At 41.3% G+C, this 22,978-nt stretch overlaps 1 protein-coding gene across 1 annotated transcript in view; it reads left to right on the forward strand.

The window, feature by feature from the left end:
* Positions 1-1,768: 1,768 nt before the first annotated feature.
* Positions 1,769-22,978, forward strand: part of ALCAM (activated leukocyte cell adhesion molecule) — a 115,984-nt gene continuing 94,774 nt past the window's right edge. The window contains exon 1 of the mRNA XM_088160673.1: positions 1,769-2,390. Within this exon, the coding sequence (XP_088016799.1) occupies positions 1,769-2,390 (622 nt within the window). The remainder of the gene's footprint in view (positions 2,391-22,978) is intronic.

Here is a 22,978-nt window from a genome sequence, read left to right on the forward strand (position 1 = left end):
CTTCTCCCAGTGAGAGAGAACATATACTATTCATTATGTTGATGTAAATGAGGCAACAGTTAATCATCTGCTTTGAAAACAAGGTACTTGGGCATTATTTAATTCCCTAAACCAGCAAACCATGTGTTTGCATTTATACAAATTGATCTCGTTATTGCCACGTTGAAAAAAAAAAAGCAAACAGGTACTAAATGCAGAGTGAATTCTGGCCTATAAGCCTTTTCCTATGATTATTTTCACTCAGATAATTTTTAGAGTTGGCCTTTTCTGTCTTTTTTTTCCCCAACCACAATTTTACTCACTTTAACAAGCTTGCCCATATCAACGAAGAAGGCAGGATTGGGCCCTTAATTTAATGGAGCCCAAGTTGTTGCAAAATCAGCATATACTATTAAAAGCTCCAGAAATTAAAAACAAAAACAACAAAGTAGGAACAAAAGTTTGAACTCTGTTAGACGGTCATCTCAATGCAATTCTATAGAAAGCCTCTCTCAAAATTTTGAGGAGTTCCCTAGGTCTGACAGTAAGAGCAATATTAAATATCCCTACTAATGATTACACTACATCTTCTAAACATGCAAGAAAAAAACCCCCACAGAATAGGAAATACTAATTTGCTTCAACAGGAAAACAAAAATATTATTGACTTAAAAGTGGTATTTTTTTAATCTGCTTAGTAATATGCCCATAAAGAGAAATCTGCTGAGAAAACAAAGGACGACAAAGTGCTGCTGAGCAGTAAGCCTAGAAAGTAGAGGCGTGCCTTATACAATATGAAAGATAATAATAATAATAATAATAATAAGGAAGAACAGAAGGACTTTTTGAAGTGAAGAAAATGCTTTAAAGTTCTAAAAGCCAAATATCCCTACCCCGCTTTACAGAAAGCAAGCATGATACACAAAAAAGCACACAGGCTGTGGTTTTCTAAGCCTACTCTATATCATTGTAATGTTTAGGCATTTTTAGTTGTTAGCCATCAAGAAAGTTGTTTTGAGAATAGCACAACAGACTGACTAAGTTTGTCTTTCATTTTCCGGAGTTTTGGGGAAGTTCCCGTCCATGAATTCAAATCATCACAAGGTGAAGTGAGATAGAGCAGTTGACACATCGGATTTCACTACTACAAAGTCCCTCTGAGAGACCAAACTATATGCATTATTCATATTTCAGATTTTGGACATCAGGTTTACTTCACATGACAGCGTGGGCTACATGTTGATCATGCGGAAGTGTTAGCTGAGAAACTTGCTGTGCGGATTCAGCGTGCTTTTTTCCTTCTCAGTGAAAGAGCACTGCTTACTCAGACCGAAACAGTAGGAGAATAGAGCACTGTGCATGAAAGCGCTGCTTCTGGATTACATGGCTTTGATGAGGAATCTTTTTGACCTTTAGGGCAGCCGACTTCTAGAAGTGACGAAAGATCCCTCTTCACCCTGCGGTGCATTTCTTCATGCAACTGGAGTGTTGTGAGCTCCCTTCCTTTTATCCAATCCTCTGCTATATCAATTAAATTAGATTAAGCTGATCGCTATTATCTTTGCTCTTTTTTTCCCTTTTTTTTTTTTTCATTTTGTCTCAGAGGGGGCACCATCACGTTTCTATACACACAACAGAACAGGCATTGCCATTATTTTTTTTTTTTTTTAAGCTTTGGATTTGTACTACTTGTAACCAACACGCATCCTAAACACAGCACTAGAAAACAGCCCATGCAGCGAGCAGAGGCAAAGCAGGGGTAGGTGAAGGGAGGATCGGCTTATCCCGCATGCTCGCCAGCCCCGGACCCCTCGCCTTCACCGCGGCGCACCCAGCAGGGGCTGGGGCGGCACATCCCGGGAAGCTGGGCAGGCAAATCCCGGGAAGCAGGGGAAGCTGCACCCGGCGGGGCGGTGGCGGGGGCTGTCCACGAGGCTCCCCCCGCTTGCACGCCGTGCCGGGAGGGGCGGGGGCTCGGGGGCTGGGCCAGCCTGCCGCGGCCATCACCATGGCCCGGCTCCGCCTCCCCCCGCCGCAGCTCTCAGTCCTGGAGCGCCTCTCGGCTGCCAGAAAGGATCCGCCACCTGCTCCGGTGCGGAGTCGCTCCTCGCTGCGCGTCGACAGGGAGAGCAGCCGCCCCGCCGCCCGCGCCCGGGAAGTTACCGCTGCTCCCGCCGCCGGGGAAAAGCCGCCGCTGCCTCTTCCCGGCCTCACCGAGTCGCCGCCGCGCTCCGGTGCGAGAGGGAAGAGCCACCGCGGGCGCGCCGCCCCGCTCCGCCGCCGCCTCTCGGTCCCGCCGCGGGCAGGCGGGATGATGGAGCGCCCCGCCGCCGCCGCCTGCGCCTCCTGCCTCCGCCGCCCGCTGCCGCCCCTGCTCTGCCTCCTACTCGCAGCTCTCTACCTAACCCCAGGTGAGCGCCCGCCCGCCCGCGGGAAGCCGTCCCGGCCGCGCGTAACTTGGCGAAGGGGAGGCCGGGGCGCAGGTGGCCGTGCCCGCCTGCCGCTCCCCGAAGCGCCCCAGCACCTACCGCGGGCTCTCTGCTCCCGGGGGTCGCTCCTGACTGCTGGTGCCCGCCGCATCCCGCTGCGCTTCTGGAGGAGAGCGGTCCTCTCCTGCCCTCCGAGGGTGCGCCGGCTGATGCCGTCTCTCCTGCAGGAAAGGCAGGAGCTGCCCCAGCGGTGAGGGGGACCGAGAGGCGCTGGTCTCGTCTTTCCCCGTGGGAAGCGGCGGTGCGGTCCCTCCGGGGCGTTGTCAGCGGCCGCCGGCAGCGCTGCCCCTGTGGGAGCGACAGCCGAGCCCTTTTCGGTGCGCTGCCGCTTTCACTTCCAGGCTGAGCACAGTCTGCGCAGCGAGCCGCCTGCAACTTGGGCGCTTCAGCCGCTGCTCCCCTCCGTGCCTTCAGTGCCGCCCGTGGCCGTGCCGGCAGCTGCGGGACCGGCGGCCTCCCGCCCGTGGGAGCCCGGGGAGGCGGCGGGGACAGCCCCATGTCGCTGCCGGCCCCATGTCGCTGCCGGCCCCATGTCGCTGCCGGCCCCATGCCGGTGCCCCCTGCTCGGGCAGCCCGCTGGGGTAGCGCTGCGTGCCCGGGGCTGCTCCGGCGGACCGGGGGTCGTGTGGGTAACTTCGCTTCCCCTCTCCGCTCCGTAAAAGCGCTCCTGAGAGAGGCGCTAGGGAAGTAGGCAGGCGCAGAGAGCGCTAAATATCCTAATTGTTCTGGGAATATTTTGGCTATGAGGTGTTTGTAGGCTTTGTTTTGTAAATATTGAGCGTGAAAGTGAAGTCTGAGGGAAAAGCTGTGAAGTGAGGAGTTCTGCATTCACCGCGGGGACCGTCTCATTATTCTTGTAGAAAGAGCGTCAGCCTGTGGTAAAATTTTGTATTGCTTTAAGAAATGGCTTTGCCTCTATGTGCCTTTGCAACAACGGAGGGTTTGGAGAAGTGTTGGAGCGGCTGGTGGTTTTTCATTCCTGGCCTCTGCCTGGTTGTTACGTGCTGTCCAGTTAACCATTTACGGCCAGCATGGGCTTGGGGAAATGGAAGAGAAGAGCAGACCTTTTTCACTAGGTGCATTTATACTTGTATTTTACAAGCTCCAAGTGCAACGCTAGCTACAACAGTAAAGCAAGGTTACTGAATCTGTATTTTCAAGTAGAATAGTAAAAAAGCTCCAGAAAGAATCAACAGTAATATTGGAACCGTAATCAGTGTGTCAGGCTGTGCTGCTAGGCTTTTGCTTTGGCAAATACAGGGTATAATTGTCTGACTCAATAAATACCAGTCCCGGTGGCAGAGCTTACAAAGAATACTGGTTGCTGTGATGCAGAGAAAGTCTTCAGCAAAGATTGTTCATTTTAGGCAATCTTGAAGGCATGTGGATTATCAGAGGGATAAGCACCATAGCTTCTAAGAAGTGAGACTTGGCCCCTGTGGAGAGATTTAGCCCAGTAAATACAAAACGATCCTGGTGGTTGTGTGACTGGCTACATTTTCCATTTAAAGAAAACGTGAAACCATAAAATATTTTACCTCAAGGTTGTGTTGATGGAGCTGTATAAAAAGACGACACTTAACCACCTATGATCTTAATAGGTTGCCAGCAAAACTATTTAACTTGTTCTTTCTGCTCTTCATTCCTTCCTTTCCCCCTCAAGGAGAAGCTCAGGCTAGCTGTAAGGGAGTACATGTGGGGGGAAACCAGCCCCACTTCAGCTTAGAAACTTTGCCTGCAGTACTGAAAATGCTTGGAAAGCCCAGTAGTAGATTTAAGCCTCTGGTTCTCTGTTTGTTCTGAGGAATATAAAAGATACTTAGATAAAAAAGTACCTATAAAAAGGTCTTGGTATTGCTGTAGTTTTACTGGTGGTTCCCCCTTGCTATCTCAGCTATTTTAAATGATAGCTAGTTTGCTATCATCTAAACAAATTATGGATTTATTACTTTATCATGATGCTCAGCTTTTGGGAGTTCCATTTGAGCTCTGGATGTGGAAAACAATAGATGAGCTATTAAAAGTATATTAAAAGTTTATGTACCTCAATTGTAAATATCTCTGGCAATGTTCAAGATGGAATGGAGATCCTTATTAGAAAACTTGATTTTGTTTCTTCATAGAATAAACTGCCTAGGAAAATACCCATATTAAAAAAGAGAGAGAAGGTCCAAGTACACATTTGGCACGGAGAGACTGACTATTGTATAGAATACCGATTATAATCTCATACATCTCTAGAGGAAGTGGCTGTATGGGAAAAGAAAGTCAATGCTTAATCAGGAGCTAATCATGACCTTTCCCCCTCCCCCTGCTTTCTGGTGAATCATAGCAACGGAGCTCTTAGTCTCTTATTTTATTACTGGACTTGTTACATATTGCCAAAATTGCCTAAGCTTAGTGAGACTGAAACATGTAATCTTATTCATGACTCTCATTGTGTTCTCTCTCCTGACTGCGTTTTTCCCCTGGTATATCTGGTGTGGCTTTGAGCTAGGGAAACGGGATTTCTATATTAAGATCTGGAGTTCACATGGGTTTTCTGAAACTGAAGTCAGAAAACATCTGCACCCACGTGTACATGCTTCAGTGTGCCATGTATTAGTGGTCCACTATACAGGTAATGAACTAGACTCATTCCTAAGTGAGTTTTAATTGTTAGATTGCTTTGGGAAACATTTGATATATTTAAGGTTTTTTTTTTCCTTTCTTGGTCTGAAAGTCTTCCAACATAAACTATTTTCTTGTGCTCTCCCCTCTACTGTTGGGTTTGTAGCACTGAGATGGCAGAGGGCAACAACAGAAATCATCCGGGTCTGTACATCTTTGAAATTTCAGCCAGGTGATTTTTACTGAAGAAAATATATGTTGTTAGGTTCATGAAATAAATATATCTGTCACAAGTAATATTTAATTTCACGATATTTTATTTTCATTTTCCAACCTGTGTAAGAGTAATCCCTTTTCTTGCAGTACCATCCATTCTCCTTTCTGAAAGTAACCAGAGTTGTTAAAATTATTTACCCTGGGTTTATATATAATCTTTGTAGTAGAATTCATTTACTGACTTACTTCCAGCAGAAATTTTTGGGGAACAGAATCTCTAAATATTTATGCAAGATGATACATAAAGGGGAAAATAAAATAGCATATGTGTTTACATAATGCAAATTACATCTGTTGTAATCAGGCTAAAGCTATGTTCTCTATTTTCTTGCAAGTATCTTACTTATGCAGTGGGGTTTATAGTCTTAAGGTGTACAAATGCTCACTGAAGATTTCCATGGTGCCATACCTCATTCCATATGAGATCCTTCTAAGCCATGTGAGAACAAGAATTTCTGTAGCAGCAATAGCTTTAATATATTGGTTGTTCATACCATATCACATCATTGTGGAGTTTTTCAGGTTCCTACCAGAGGACTTTCTGGAGAGTATTTTTTGGTCAAAGTGGTTTTGGACTTCTTGGGTGAAATAAGAGCAGGTTGCTGGTAGGAAACAGACTATAAAGGAGCCCCACCTCTCAGTATGCATTTTGAGCCCAGTAACAGTGGAGAGACTGAATATGCTTATTTTCTGGGAGTTGTAATTTATAATTGGATCTCCTAACACTAGATATATTCAGTTTTCCCTTGTGATCTGTACTCTGTGACCATAACATGATGATCACAGATAAGCTGGCTCGAGGTCTGATCTCCAGTGATTGTTCCACTGCTGTTTCACGCATGGGAGTTTTGTGGCTTTTTAATACTACAATGCTGATGGTTGAAACTGTTTTCCCACATCTCTAATAGTATGGTTTTGTAGCATGGTCTTGGTTAGTTCTGCCAGCTCTGATAGAAGGCTAGACTTTATTTATTGATTTTTACCATATCTAAAACCCTGTAATCTTCAGGCTCTTTCTTCTGTGCTACTCAAGGTTCCTCTGGGTTGGCTGGTGTGCAGCTTTTTCCTCTAGTAATACTGTCACTTTTTATTAAAAAATGTGTGTAAACTGCAAGGCCACATTTGTAAGAGAATAGAGAACCTGTTGCAATATTCTGATTTCTCTCAAGTTCCTCTGTCTTCAAGAAAAATAGTTACGCTTCCATGCACTGGTGCTCAAATGAGAGACTCTTAAAGAACTGTAAATGCTGTAGGGTGATAATTAGAAATGACTCAAGCAGAACGTGATTTTTCCAGGAAAACCTGAATATTAACAGCTCCCCTTGATATGAAATAGTTGAGCGTTATCTTCCCAGAAGACAAGGCTTTGACCTACATGTTCTTTATCTCGGTATATTTTCTTTAATGGGAACAGGACGAATATTAAAGGAGACTGTACATTTCTGGCTTCAATACACTAGAAAATGAATCTCATCATTTAGACAGGAGATTGCAATACACCTTGTATTCTGACAGTCCACTACTAGCAACGATCAGATCAAGTTTCTTCCTTTTTTTTCTTTTCTAGTATTGTTTCCTTTTTTTTCTTCCCCAGTGGGTTTTATTGAGGATGGCTTGAATCACAATAATTCCTACAGTGGATGTTAATCTACTTCTCCAAAGTGTTGGCTCTTTTGGGGAATTTCTGCCTAACTTAAGATCAAATTGCATTTGTTATCATGCATATAGGTCTCCAGAAAGGCAAATAAATATTAAAACACTGCTGCTTCTACTGAACTAGTATTTTTATTGTTGATAAGAAATACGCTTCTTTTGGGGGGGTAAAAAATGGGAGAAAGTGATAAAATAGTGTGGAGAGCAAGAAAGAGCACCTGCAGCTTCAGGGTATGATTTTTAGAGGTTATCAGGGGTTAGAACAGTTCTGTAACGTTTGGGTAGAAAGCATTTGAAGTGCTTTAAACAGCAATGGAAATACTAAGTTATTCCCTTGATAAGAAGTAAAAAGTGCAGTCAGTGATTTAATGAGCTTTTCAGCAGTCTGTATATCCATATATTTTGTTTAGGTTGTACTCTGTACAGTTAACCTCTGTTGCGAAGAAAAACTTGAAAAGCTCGAACTGCATTTGTGTTGTGTTTTGTGCTGTGGTGGCACCATCTGCAGTATGCCCTGGCATCGTTAATCATGGTGTTGGTCACAGCAGTTTTGGACCTGAGGGAAAACTCTCAAGCAGCAGCCAAGGATGGCAGAAGTCCCCAGGGCTGGAGCCCTGGCAGGCAGTGACATTTTGGCATCATGGGCACTGTGTGGTGGCTGTTCTCTTCCCTTAGCTATCTCTTGCATACAGTGTACGTGACGGGTTCCAGCTGCACAGGCTGGAAGGCTCTGTTTTTTTATTAGAACATTGATTCTGACCATAGTTGGCATCTTTTAAACTTTGAAGAGATATTGGCAGCTAATTCAATAGAGGGAGCTCCACTACCTTACTGTTAGAAGCAGCATGTCTCAGCTTTTCCCAGACCTCTGGCTTCAGCCAGAAAGTTACATTAAAAGTCTTTGTTTCTTCACAGTGTTTTGTAGTGCTAGGCTTTGTTACTGAAGGCATCTTACTTTCATCACAGGCTTCCTGTTGCATGAAGGGGAAGGAAGGACAAATCCAGATCACATACTGGGCAAACCCCAAAAAAGGACTCAATTAGAGAGAGTTCTATTTTGCTTCAAGGCTTTGGGTGTTTCAGATGGATACACTACAGAATCAGGTTTTTAAGAGACACTTTCTTGTCTGGGGAGGCAGGTGGTGAGATTCATGGAAAAGCACGAAGAAATTAGAGTAAGTAGAGGGTATTTCCAGGGATTGAATGGGCCAAGAATGGTGTGGCATGAAATAGAGTACAAGCAGGGTAAGGAAATGACTGTACCAGGGTTACTGCTGGATGTTAGGTAGGACATTTGTTTAAAAAATTTGGTTTTTTCAGCAAGTTCTTCTAGGATTTTTTTTTTTAAAGGAAGAGTGGGATATATATGACATTCTGTAAACTTGGTCTCTTTGAAAGAAGCCAGCTTAGGTTAATGCTTTTTACCCATTCCATGTTTCTAACACAGAAAAGCATACATAAAGAAAGATGATAACTCCTCTGTAAACTTAGGACTTTATATTTTTCTTGAATGCTTTCATTTTTTGAATAGTATTTCTTATCAGATGGTTTTGAAAGTAATTATCCAGTTCCAATAAAGAACAGCTCTTCTAAAAAATATTCTATGAGTCACCTTCAAATAAGCTTGTAAGGAACTCAGCATTATTCTTCAATCAGATGAATCCCGGACAAATGCCCTTTATCATTTCACTTGCTGCAGCAATTGCGTTTTTTAATCCATTTTTCTCCAATTTGACTAAAGAAAATAACCATAGATATTGGAAAACAAAATAGATGTAGCTTGTGTACAGCTTGATTTAAGTGTGGCATTTTATATACAGCTGACTTATTTCATGGTTTTGTTGTTTTGGCTTTCTCATGTAAATTTTTGGTGAGGTAGGTTTTAGGTTTGATTTTTTTTTTTGTTTGTTTGTTTGTTTGCTTGTTATTGTTAGAAAATGCAACAATTTATTTTTTCAGAACTCACTGTTGAGATGAGTGAGTTTTTCACGCTAACCAGGAAGAATTCCTAAAGGTCCTATTTTAGAGGGCTGTCACAGTTTATCTCTGGGTTGGAATGGTAAATGTTCACTTAAAAGTCTGTAACTGGATACCTTATAGAGAATACATGGGTTGAAATGGACTTAAAAATGGGTAATTGAAGGCAACTATGAGATCTAAAACTTATTTGTGAGATGCTGTTTCTTTTAATTGCAACTTCTGAATTATTTTTCTGTTGATGAGATGGCTAGAGTATTAATATATGCATTTTTCCCTTTTGGCATGGAATTTTATTATGTGAAATGTACAAAGCAGCATGTGTTTAGCAAAGTGAATTCTGTGACTCATCCAGATAAAATCATGGTTTGCTGGTTTATTCTAGTTCTGGAGAATAGAGATGAACTCAGTGGCCTTTACCTACAAAACCAGACATGGAACAGGGAAAGAACAAATGGAATATTCAGGCAGGATTTGGGAAACTGCAGTGTCGCCATGTATCTGCAGAAGAGAGAAGAATGCTGAATCAATTTCTTCATTCTTGATACAGCACATCAAATGCTTGCATATGGAGAGGATGATAGGGCATGGTTTTTTTTAAAAAATCCACACAGTGACACCCCAGTATGAGATTTGCTTTCTAAAACTGGGGAAGGTGAAAATTTCTGACACTTGACAGCAAAGTAGTGCTCTGACAACTGGTGATGTAAACCCAGAAAACATTTGCATCTTACACTTGACAGCTTTAAAGGTTATCAAGGGGATATTTTTTTCCAAATTTAATTCATGACTGAGATTTTTGTCAAGTATTTTTAATATTACTCTTCAGTTTTCAAACTACTGCACAACTTGCTGCTAATGCTGAACTCAGCCTGCCCACAGAAGCAGTAGGAAAATTAGTGTTATGAATGTCCCAGCAGCTTCCAGTTGGAGTGAATTATGTTTCTTACTGATGTGTTTCTGCACAGACAAGAACTTAGTAATGCAGAGCTTTACGGTTAGCAAAGTTATTCTAGTAATTATGGTTAGTAACGAAGTCCTGTGGTTTGAAACAATCACCAATGTATGAGTAAATAATGACACCTACTTTACATTGCATAAATTTATATTTTGCACTTTTTTCCACCCATATTTTTTTTGTTAAATATTTAAAACTTTCAGAGAATGGTTTGCTCCAGTAGTTTAGCTCTTGACATGGTTTCTAACAGGATTTTTGGAGGGACTACTGTTCCATAGTTCAGTTTGACCTGGCACATCACACATTGCTGAATGATGCAACATGTTCTGTTTTAGCTTTGAAGCTTAAGTGCTTTACCCTTAAGATTTAACCTCAGTTATTGAGAGGTGCCCCTCAGCAGCAAATTCCAAAGTGTCTACGTGAATCTTGGAGTGCACTTTCTGGAATTTCACCTGCAGACTTGGTAAGGGTCAGGTTCTGGTGTTTCATCGAGACTCCCTTGTGTCTGTGGGTCATTTCTTGTCACTGCTTGCCACTTTAAGTACCCTGGGGTGTTAAATCCAAAACTTCTGCACAGCTTCTTGGGGCAGCAAGGGGAGGAGTCTAAAACTTTTGAGATAGTGGGAAATAAGTGGTATGTTGCAAAGGTGACTACTGTGGATGTAGAGGCAGGTTAACCATTTCTTAGTAGAGTCACAGAATATTTTGGCATCTTCTATGCATCCTAGCATAATGTATTGTCTGCTCTGTAAGAAAGTTCTTTTCATATCTCAAAAGAGCTTTAAGCCCTTGGTATCTGCAGCCAGAAGGAAGGCAAACTTTCTGGCGTGTGTGTAAAACTGTTGGTATATCAGAGGGGCAAAAGATATGCCTTGTGTTTGCCTGAGAGCCAGAGGGACAGGAGCAGGGAAATGACAATAGTGGTTTTTCTGGAGGTTTTGTGGGAGTGGGAATGTAGCTGGGTATTGGGGCATGCTGGCAGTATTAGGCTCTGCAGAGCTGCTGGCTGTCATTGTCCTGCCAAAGGGGCCTTGGAGTGCTGCTGCAGCCACCAGGGCAGCAGAGCTCTGCTTGGCAGTTCCTCTTGGACAGCATGCAGCTCCAGAGCCAGCAGGCAGGAACTCCCTGTAGTGGTGGTCACCTGTTGGTCATGGTGGCTGTTTCATTTCTACTATGTAAGAGGAGAAAGATCTCTGTTCCTCCCGAGCATGACAAATTCCCACCCTTTACTGGGGGCGTGCTTACGACCTAGTGCAGAAATGTGTCTGCTTACTTTAGAAACACATTTCTTCTGCTCTGGGTCTTTTTCTTCTTTTTCTTCTGGGTCACTTTTTAATCATGATGTCCATCTGGATGTACAGAAGTGATAAGGAAAGATGGGCTTCAGCACACCCATTATGCTCACATCTTTGGCTCTCTTTCCATTGCATCAGTGGCACAGGGCATAGAGGAATGAATAACAGAGTGTTTCTGTAGTGAATACTGAATGGCTGAATGTGAGCTGCCAGCAGCTTTATCCAGAAAGAATTGGGTGTTGGGAGGAGCGATATTTGCACCCAGAGGAGGAGAGGCAGGTGAATCATTTCTAGCTGGAATGCTCAGTCCAGTTTATTTAGGTATGGGACTAGTTTTGAAGACTGAGGTTGATGGCTCAGTCCAAGAGCTTGTTAATGTTTCTGGGCAGAAGTAATGTATTCACAAACTGTTTATCAAAATGAGTTATTCTTAGTTCTACTTATGGTTACTCTTGAAGGCTACACGTGAGCTTCACACTGAAGTTTTGTGTGAGTATGTATAAAAACACAGCCTTCTTGGTATAGTGGGATGCCTTGTTTTAGGTGTGGAATCTAAGTTACAGAAGTAATATCCATAGCTTGCTTTTACTTGTGTTTCAACTGATTTCTAGTCTTCCCGTGAGGCATCATCATCTGTAAATAGCAACAATTGTTCTGGAAGGCTTTTCATCTAAGTGAGAGAGCAGAGTGCTGAGCATGTGGAGACCTTGACTCCTTTTGAGGAGGCTCTCTTCATGCAATACAGTCAATAGTTGTTACTTTTTTGGACATACTGTACAGTACAGTTTTTTTGGTTTTGTTTTTTTTTTTTTAATTGTGATGCCTCGAAAGGCTGACCTGGAACAGAGACTAGACAGAGCAAAAGGAATAAAATAGGTATTTATTGAAAGGATGCACCTTGGGCAGTGCAAGAGCCTGGCCAGGGCTACACCCAAATCATTCCAAGATGGATCTGAGTCACGAGATTTTACACTTTTATGAGTTTTTGTTCATCTGCATATTGGGGTTAATTGTCCAACCACAGCCATAGGCTATGAAGTCTCACCCCCTGGCTTGCCCCTTTTCCCTTCGCTGTTGTTTCTGCTTTTTGGGTAACGAGTGTCCTTGATTCTCTAGCTGAGAAGGGATTGTTTTGTCCAACTACCCTGTGTAAAGAACTTACTAACACCTAATATGAAGTTTCAGAGTTACACACCAAGCAGCAGCTAAAACCCAAGGCACCATTTCCCCCCTTCAGAGGCTTGACAAGGCCTTTAGCTTGTCAAGTCTCTATTCTAAATATCTATTAATAATAAGCATTTGATAGCAGATAAGTATCTAATAATAGTAAATAACTAACAGCAGATACGTATTCAATAGTAAATAAACATTTCACAATGGATATCTAATAACAGTAAATATCTGACAGTAAAAATCTAATAATAGGTAAGTATCTAACAATAAATAACAATAATAATAATGACCACTAATAAATATCTAACAGTAGTAGTGTCTTGTACAGTTGGTTATTATGCAAAGAAAAATTTTGTTGTTTTGTTGGTTTTTTTTTTTTCCTTTAAATATAATTCAATGAAAGAGGAAATCGATGAGTGTTCTCTGAAAAATGTGGCACTGTATGCCAAGATTTTCAAACAATGGTTTTTGTAGAAGCTGTTGTGAGCTGGGACTGACAGTGGCTTAGGAGAATCACTTTTCCCTTGGACATGTCAGCACTCTTGGGCTGTTAAGTGAGGGTGGAAGTACTACAGCATGCATTTCACCTGAAAGGATTTGAGTGATCTCTGGTACTTTAGTGGTGAAAAAGTTATTTATGTTTCTTGTGACATTTGCTTGAGCAATACTTCAAATATAATGGATGCTTCACGGCCTTTGGCTGCTTGGTAATGCTTCAGTTGCAACTGCAAGGCTGAATAATTTTGTGTGGTTTACTTCTGCAATGGATGCACATCTTTGGTAATTTCAATTGCCTGATCTTGTGCACATTAGATTTGCAGGTTTCCCAGGTGAATTGCATGTTGAAGAGCTCTCCCAGTGGCAGGGTGGCCGAACTTTGCCATGCAAGGCTTGGAGCAGGGAGATTGTCTTGTGATCAGAGCTGGAACAGCACGTGTCCAGGTTAGAGAGCTCATGGAAGTGAGCTCCCATTTGCATCAGGAGCAGCAATTCCTGCGAGACTGCTTCTTCCCTCTCTTGCAGGAAGGGACTAGGCTGAGTGTTGTGTGACTCTGAGGGAGCCTGACAGTGTCAGCCAGTACCACCAGCTACTGCTGCAGCTGAGGAGCATCCATGTCTGTGATTTAGCCCTGGATTGAACCTTTGTGTGGGCTTTAACTATGCCTTCTAGGTGCTGTATTTTGTATGTTGCCACATGTAATCTCTTCTACTGATGACACATGAGTGGTGGTTTAAAATTTCATATAGTCAGTTGGAAGCTAAAGCTGCTCTTTACTGCCATTTTATTTGGAGGGGAGTCTGAAGCTGACTTCTCAAAATCATAGAAAAGGAAAAAAGATGTAAAGATTACTTAAATTCTTACACACCAATTTTTATTCTTTTGGCAACTGAAATTTAAGAGAAAACATCTCGATTTCTGGTTTAAAAAAGCAAAATAACATAAGAGAGGTTTTTGATTTATAAATACCCCCTGAACATCAAAAGATATTTTAGAACATTTCAGACTGAGAAATAGAAAATACGTTTTTGCTAGCATATTGTTTGCTTTATTTCACTGTGTCATTGACATTGACAGTGTATGCCTCTATGTTCTGTAGGCTTTGGAGAGTGAAGGCTTTAGAGGTGAGAACAATTAAAGCTGGAGTATCTAGGATTGCAGCAGCAGCACTTTGGATCTTTGACAGGGTGTATTAATGTGCATACTTAAAAGTTCACTTTTCTGCCACTGTTCTGTAAGCAAATATTTATGACTGGAGACAACTTTGCTGTTGGTAATGATGTTTGGGCCAAAGACACAGATCAGCATTTCTGCAGAGTGGCAGACCCAAATTAAAGGCAAAGAACTTACTTCCAGCATGTTCAACCAGGTATATCCCTAAAGCCTGTGGAAAGAAATATTATGGCAAAATCATGGAAAGTGTTCTTTACAACAGAGACTGGGAAGGATACACTGTCATTTGGGAAGCTGGGACAGAAAGACAGACATGGGGATTGGAGGAGTTGGAGCTGGCATGTGTGGGGCTAGAGTGTCTGCAGGTTGAGTTTCTGGAGAAGAGTTGGCTGAGTCTGAGGGGAGCCCAGCTTTTGGATCTGGCTTGTCACATGCCCTGGTGCTGCAGAGACAGTGGGAAGGGGTTTGTGGTGGAGAGCCTGGGGTGGGAGAGAGGCAGGCTTTGTCAGGAGGAAGGAGGCAGAGAGCCCTGGCACAGCTGCACAGAGCCAAGGTGTGTGTGCTGCCTCTTCCCCTTGTGTGGGTGGGGGAGGCGAGCTCTCTGCACAGAAAGGGCAGCTGGATTTGGGCTTGCAAGTGAAACAAGTTGTGGCAGGAGAGCAGAAAAGCGTTCTGGAAAGTAATGGGGCTGACGAGAACCCCTGATCAGAGAATTTTGAGGGAGACGAGCAGGGGAGAACTTAATTTCAAGATAGGCAGTTCCTGCCCTCCCCTGTCTCTATCTCCACATGCTCCCCTGGGTTTGGCAGTCACATCCTTTCCTTTCGCCTGCCATGATTCAGCAGCATGTTCCTCTTGGTAAAGATCATGTTACTACCATGTCACCTCTTTGTTCCTCTTTTGTCAGCCACACAGCTCAGTGATTTCCTCTCTCAGGAAACCATCTCTGCTTCCTCACAGGGACTTAGCAAAGCTGACACATTCTTGTCTCTGGGATTACGTGGCCTGGCCACATAGGGCAACCACGTGGACTAATGCACCCTTTCTAGACAGCCTGCCTTTTCCATCTAGGGACCAGGACAGATGAACTGAAAGGCTCTTCATACTGACAGTCTTTTTGAGGGGAGGAAAAAGCCCTGAATGTTTTCTTCTAGGCATGGTGAGAGACTTGGTGTATGAGGTAATGTGTCAGAGAAAGGGTGTGGTGTGCTGAGCATAATTGCTGGGTGACCTAAATGTGTGTGTGTGTCCCGTTGGGCCATCAGGTGTTCTGTGGGGTGGATCACACCTGACACTGTGAGCATTCAACATGGTCAAGAAACTCTCACTCTTGGAAGGAAGTGTCCCGTGTTCTCACAGTGCATTGTCACCAATTCTGAAGAAATGTAACATTAGGTGTTTAATAAGGATATTGTAATAAATGTACATGCATGAACCACTGCTGCTGAAATTGCAACAGTCAGGCATTTGTGGTATAAGCACGTTCATGCTGTGTCTGGACTGAGGTGGGGAGAATCACCTGGTAGCTGACGGGTGCTCTAAACCTGTAACAACAGCTTTGCTTGGTCACCAAATATAGAAATTAATAGCAATAGTTTTGGACCGTGATCCAGCATGTGTTTGAGCTCCCAGCTTTGAAATTGTTAGAGTATTTAAATAGATTCCTAAGGGCCTAATTTCTAGAATAGAAATATAGGGCCGTGCAGAGGGGGCATGGGAGGGTACAGTAAAACCCCAAGTGATTGTGTAGAGGCTATCTGGGGATACTGTCTGTGAGTCATAGCATCTTTCTGCTCCTTGCAGAGCATGTTGAGCTATCATGACATGCAGAGAAATAGTTCAGGTGGGGGATTGATCTAGTTCAGTCTTCCCAAGTCTGATGTAAGTTCACCTCTTTGGATGACTTTTAAAAGCCTCTGTTTTTAAACTGCACACACATGGTTTTCCCATCTATAAAATATAATATATGAGAATGGATAATTTTTTTTGTGCCTGTCAGCAGGGAATAGGCAGCTTACTAAGATTTCTTGAGCATAATTTTAAATGGAGAAAATACTTCTATATAAACTGAGATTATCTTATCACAATATTTTTATGATAGTTAATTAAAATGTGAGAAAATCCTTTAGAGCAAATTTGCAATTTTGTGACTTTTATGAGACTTAACATGAGAGATCTATTTTTATAGTTATGCCTTCTTATTAGTTTTGGGATTAGGATATGTTTAAATGCATGGCTATCAAATCCTGTGATGATTACTTGTTTATTTTGCAGTGTAGACTAATTCAGTTATGGTCCCATTCATGTATTGTTTGTGTCCCACTTTTCAACGAGATATTGTAGTGCTTTATTGTTATTGCTATTTAAAATAAACTCCCGGAGTAGTTTTAATTTCAGCTTGTATTTTTTAAATATTAAGTTTCAGTGAAGCATATTTTATTAGATTATTGTGAATAATGATCATTTAGGATGTTCCAGCTTCTGGACATCCATTTTCATTACGTTGGAAGATTATAAAATGTGAGTGAAGGAAGGATCACTCTGACTAGCTGCAAGAGACTTAAATACTTAAAAAGTTGTCTAGACATAAATGAAATCCTATAAAATCATGACTCTCAGTGCATATAACTGTGATAGGACACAAGAGCTACAGAAAATTCACTGAGATAAAGTGGGTGTTATTGAAGGGCAGCATGTGCTCTGTTCCCTTTGCAGTGGACAGGCATGTCAGTGGAAGATTGATCTCTAGGCATGGTGCTTTCCACTTGAACTTGTGCTCAGTCTGAAGAAAAAATGGGCTTAAAAAATATTTTTTTTTGTCTTTTTTTCATTTCTCATATTGCATAGCATGACACAGTGACTCTTTTAATCACAGACTCATCTGTTGTCTCAAATAACATCAGGGTGTTCTATGCAGAATTTCTCAGTCTAGGAGCTATTCCATCAGGAGTCAATGTGATGAGGATTCAAAGTCATTTGCCTTGACCTACCTGTGTGAGTGACCATGGGAGAGACTTGTGCTCTAGGCCAGCAGGTGATAATGCAAAGGAGTAAGGAAAGCTGCTCATTTCTCCCTGTGGGTCATTAAACACAAGCTTTAGGGGTTTGGGGACGATCTAGAGAGGAAACACATCAGACAAGTATTAGGTAGAATTCTCAAGGCTAAGTGTCCAACAGACTTTGCTCAAGAGCATAATGCACGTTTTCCTGATGCTTCTACACCAGCCCAGGTGCGAGCGTAGATGCGCTTACGTGAGCAGACTGCGCTGTGAAAAGCGAAGCAAGAGAGAGGAGGAAGGGAGAATTGTTATGCTGTCAAGAATACACATGCTGATGAGAGCTATGTTTATATTAACAGACTATTGTGATACAGCTAATTAATCAGAATTTGTCTAGCAAACTATGCCTCAGAGAGATAGAAACACAGGATCATGATATTTGCCAGATTTCGGTGACAGATCTTCTTGGAAGACTTGTGGAACAATGACTAATGATTTCTTCTGACTCCTAGATTTCCTCCTAGAAAAGTAGTAACTTAAGATAACCTTGCATCTCGTTTTACCTTAGACCATTTACCCAGTAATAACACTAAATACACTGAAGTAGTCCGCATCATTTTTTTTAATGGCAATTTGAGTTCAGTCTTTATTCATAGAGGGGAAAGTAGGCAGTGACACAAACTGTTAAATAAAATACCAGCGTTTCACATACAGGCTTTCATACCAGTGCAATTGGTTGCATACTGAAAGGGAGAATCAATTATATAGCTGCTGCTTATCAGAAGTTAGTAAATAGTAAATGCAGTTTCATTTTTATAATCAATTACCTAGCCCTGAAACTTGTTAGCAAGGGTTAGGAGCTGTAATAATTTTCATTGAATACCTACACATTATCTCAATGTATTTCTACATGCTGCATTTTAGAGAGATGAGGGAAAAATGTTTCTTTCTTGAAGTCTTTTAAACTGGCTTCCAAAAGATGAGGGCCAAGCCCTTCAATTTCGAAGCTCAATTTACATTCATCCCACAACAAAGATGATGGTGTGTGCTTTCTCATTAGTCAAACACCTTTTTTTTTTCACTTGTAGCATAGGTTACTTTACTTTCAGCTTGGTGAGTTTAAAGAATGATTGCATCCCTGTGTGGTTAGTTCAGCCACATCATTGTTCAGAATTTAAAGATAAGTGGGAGAGTAACAAAGGATAAGCTGCTTCTTTTTTCATTATTTTATTTTCCTCCAACGTTCTCAACGAGGATCCGAAATTCTTTGTGTGCAGAAGTTATTTGTTGCTGGTGACAGGCTGTGAGTACATTGTGCCATAAAATTGTCAGTCTTTCAGTCCTGCTAGCCCAGTGTTTGCTGTTTTAGCTGCAGCCTTTCATGTTCTTATTTTTGAGATATCCCCTTTATTTTTGTTGAAGTGTTCTATAGTCAGTGTTTGATTATTGACTCTTCTATGTTGGTCTTTCTGGAGCCTCAAGCAAGCTTTGTTTCTGGTTTTCTGCTGGATGGCAGCATATCCTGTCGGAGTTGAATACCTCTGCATAGTTTACTTCACTGAAATATTTAAAAAAAATCTTTTTTCATATATAATTCTTGTTTGGTTGGTGGTTTGTTTGTTTGTTTTGAAGTTCCTAGTACCTGAAACTGCAGCTTTCAGAAATGGTTGGATCAAGTTTCTCCTCTAGCCAGATTATGCCAGTTGGATGTTTGATTTATTTGTATTTCTTGGTTATTTTGCTCAAGATAAAATTAATTTTGAAGAAACTGGGTGTCTTGTACCTTTATTTTGTTTCTCCATGAGCATGGTAAAATATATTGAAACTGCTAAGTGTTAGCAGTTGAGTTTTTGCTCATTTTTAATTTAAGAAAAAATTCTTGCTCTGTGTTAACTTTATAGTTATTTAACACAACCATTTGTTATTTCTTGTTCAAGGCTAGCTTTCATAGACCAGTTATTTTCTGAATCATACTGTATCACAGGAATCCTCTTTTTTCAAAGAGCATTTAATTGGCATTAGTCAGGCTCTCATTAACTGCATTTTCTGTTTCAGTACTATCTTTGTGTTAATTGACTTAGTATCCTGACTGCACCTCTATTTTTAAAAGTGGTAGATAACATTTGGATCTCTGGCGATGTCCAGTCATTTTAAGTTTGCAGAATTTTCTTGTTTTCTTCTTCCCAGGACCTCACTGAGAAACTCAACAGCCAGCTGCAGGCTGCAGCAGCAGTAAAATTGAAAGCATTTCTTAGGTACACTTGATATCTTTATTTAACTCTGAGATCTTTATTTAACTGGAAGCAATGATAAGAATAGCAACCTTCTCTAGCCTGACTGGCATGTTTCTCCTTCAGGCCTTGATATCTGTGTTCAGTGGGGCTATTTTTCTGTCCTCAAAGACCATGCATGTCTTCTCCAGTTGCCTCCACTTTCTGCACAAATTAGTCAGGGCCTTCAGATCACACAGGTGATATAACCAACTTTTCCATGAGCAGGGGGTTGATTGCGGGGCAGGTGTCTTCTGGCAATGATTTTCTGGAGTGCTGAGTGTGCCTGGGGCTGTGTGAGGATCCTGGAATGAGCACAGCACTCTGATGTAGAAGGCGGTAGCTCTGGTGATGTGCTAGGGGTTGATTTATGGAGGTGCTGCTCAGTTGCATTGTCAACAAGGCAGTTTTCCTTCCAGTTTTGTTGCTACCTTGTGGAACATCAGCTCAGAGCTGCCTGAGCCGTGCAAAAAGGGGGTGGAGAAAGGCAAGACTCTTCCTCAACGTCCTGTGTAGACAGGAGAGGGATGTAAGAGTGGCTTGCCTCTGGCCAGGAATGGCCTGTGGAACTCATTCTGGTCATCATCTGAAATGGCAGAATGCAAGAATTTAAGTTACTGTTACTGCATGAAAGGAGAAATTGGATGGAGATGGAAAAGCTTAGTGAAAGGCAAAAGAAAAGAAAAGCAGAGGGAATGAGGGCTGTTACAGAATATATTTTTGTACATTAAAAAAAACCAAAACACCTTACTGGCATGCAGTAATAAAGCCCAGGAATGATTTCTTTGCTTTCTATTTTATATTTTGCACAGCTTATAAAAGTGATATATCTGTACTTCATTTATGTCTATCAATAATTGAGTCTGTAATTAAGGCTTTTATTGCCAATAAACCTTTGTGATTCTCTGTGTAGTGAATATTATTAAAGTTCATTTTTTGTTATAAATTTCTCCTCTTGATCAGTTATTAAAGTGGTATTTTTTAATTTTAAAATAAAGAACATAAAGCATTTAGTTGGCAATTATTTTCTTTTTTTTTTTTTTTTTTTTTTTGTGAACACAGGGTAGAGGAGAACAATACAACAGAGATCATTATCCAAACACTCCCATCTCCATTTTTTTGTCTCACTAAAAAATCATAGAATTATTTTTTTTTTTACAACCTTTAATATGGGCCTTGGTCAGACTGAATGTCTTTTAGATTTTGTTACTACGTTCCAGTTCTTTGTTTTGCTTTATTCCTCAAAAGCTGTGTGAGTTCAAATGCAAGGAAGATAAACTGTAGCAGAGGTTTTCATAAGCTAGTGCCTTCAGATTAGCATGTACTTCTGGAGATGCCTTTTTTCCTTGTGCTTTCTGTCCTATTACTGCACTGTAGAAACATCCTACAGAAGGAAAAACATAGTGATGTGAGTGGATCACTGTATTTTCATATAATGTGACAGATTTCCTTAAAATAAGGGGATAAAGATACTAAATTATTTGATGATCTGCCTGCATTTTAATATTGAAAATACAAGCTAGATAATGTTTGGAATTGCAGCTTGATGAAGGACAGCATACTGTGCTGTACAGCAATGGTTTCTCCACCAGCATGGGCTGTTTTTAACATCCTGAACATTTTTCCTCCTGCCAAGTGACTTGTTTCTGAAGCTGGAGCTGCTGCTTTGAAAACTCTTGTCTTGAACTCTTGTCTTTTTCACAGTTTGAGGAAACTGGTGCCTGACTGGGTTTTTTTTGTTTTTTTCTTTCATTTTCTTCTCCTTCCTTCCTTTTGTTCTGTCCCAGTCCCTGACAGTCTTGGCTGTTTTATTCCCACTTCAGCGCAGCTCTCATATTCCCTTGCCTCATCAGGCCAGGGTAATGAAGAGGTACACCAGACTACTCTCAGGATGCATCTTCCAGCTAATTGTGTGCTCTTGAATTGTCCTCTTAAGAGAATTATTTCCGAGACGAACTATATGTCCCTTTGCAGCAGGTTTCAAAAACACCTTTGGGTGTTAGAAGCACTAAGGCAGCTGTCCAGTACCTTCTCTGGGTTTAATTCGTTTACATGCTGTGAAAGTGGAGCATCCTGATTACACCTCATCACTTGGAAGGTCACTTTAGCAGCTCTTCCAATTAAGTTATCTATGTTAGAAAAACAGATTTTTTTTTTTCCCCTCAGCTTTTTATTTGGCTAATGCTGAAGTCTCTCATGTCCCTTGGGCAGTTGCTGTAAAATGTCAGGAAGTGAACAGTGATTTCAGCGTGTAATGTACTGTTCTTTCAAAACTCCTTTGATGTCAAATTGCAGGGCTTGTTTAGTGTAGCAGTGGTGGCCTTAGTGGAAGCTAGGTGATGTGTGGCTTCTGTCGACTGAAGTCAGATCACCTATCCTTCTTGCTTTGTCTAATTTCTTTTACTGATCTTAGAAAGCGTTTAATTTTTTTTTTAGCAGTGTGAGTTTTTAAAGTGGAATAACTCATACATACAGGTTGGTTAAGTTTCACCATTGCAAATAGCCAGGTGTCTTTGTTTTCATTCTTATTGAATGAGCTAAATAGACAGGGAAGACTGATTATTTCTAATGCTGACAAACTAATTCTGTGCTGTTATAAGGAGGCAGCTCTGCCACTGAGATCCCTGTGGCCCAGTATCTGCTCTGTGTGTGTGTAACTTCTTTATTAAAACATTAAACTAGTGAAGTTCTGTACTGGTGTATTTTAAACACAAAATTACTTTAAATTATACATTTTTATGGTTGTTTCTTTCTCTTCTACTGTGGCATGAAATCTTCCCTCTAGGGTTTTTAGTGCTTAGAGCAAAAAGGAGAATAGCCTACCTGCTGTAATACATGCAAGAACATGTCTTGGTGGCTGTGAAAGCTTGGTGTGTTTGTGTAAGATTGATTGCTGTACTTCACTTTTGAGTTCCTGTTTTAGCTTTGCCCTTCAGAAGTTTTACTAGGATAGTTTGTAAGTGCCAATATTGTACCTTAAGTGGGTGTGTTAGATAGTCTTAGGTGCCGTGTTGTTTATTGATGTTCGCAAGTTGCACTAAATATTGTTGGGGAAAAAATATAAAGCTAAGCACAAGAGACCTTTATGAATAATTGTATGCTTTCAGAAGTGTTATGCTTAGCTTAATGCACACTTTAATTCTCCAAGAAGCACCCAAGCGAAAGACACAATGCAACAAAGTAAATCTTTCTCCTCTCCCCTTCAAATTTCATCTATCACAGCACTGCAATTGTCTTTGCTGCTTTTTTAATGCCAAAAAGGTGTGACCAGATCATGGAGCTATGGGAAAATTGCAAATTATTTTACAGGAAGATTTGTGCTGAAAGGACAGAAGTAAGGAGGTGGATGCTGATGCAAATGAAAGTGCTTGAAACTGCTACTTACATAAATAAAAATTTATAGAATAAAATATATCTAACTCTTCAACAGGAAATCTGGACCGTGTAAAACTCTTCCATCAGAGGACCATTTACTAAAAACTTGTATTTAGTATGGAGTTAATTTGTATTCAGGTTGGAGTTGGTGATGATGGGCTAAGTGGAAAGCTATGCTTATCTGTTTAAATTTTACCCAGGTCTGTGAATAGATTTTTGGATGTTGTAATGCTAAATTTAGGCTCATGGTGT

Source organism: Sturnus vulgaris, chromosome 2, assembly GCF_052056855.1.
Source record: "Sturnus vulgaris isolate bStuVul1 chromosome 2, bStuVul1.hap1, whole genome shotgun sequence".
Classification (NCBI taxonomy): domain Eukaryota; kingdom Metazoa; phylum Chordata; class Aves; order Passeriformes; family Sturnidae; genus Sturnus; species Sturnus vulgaris.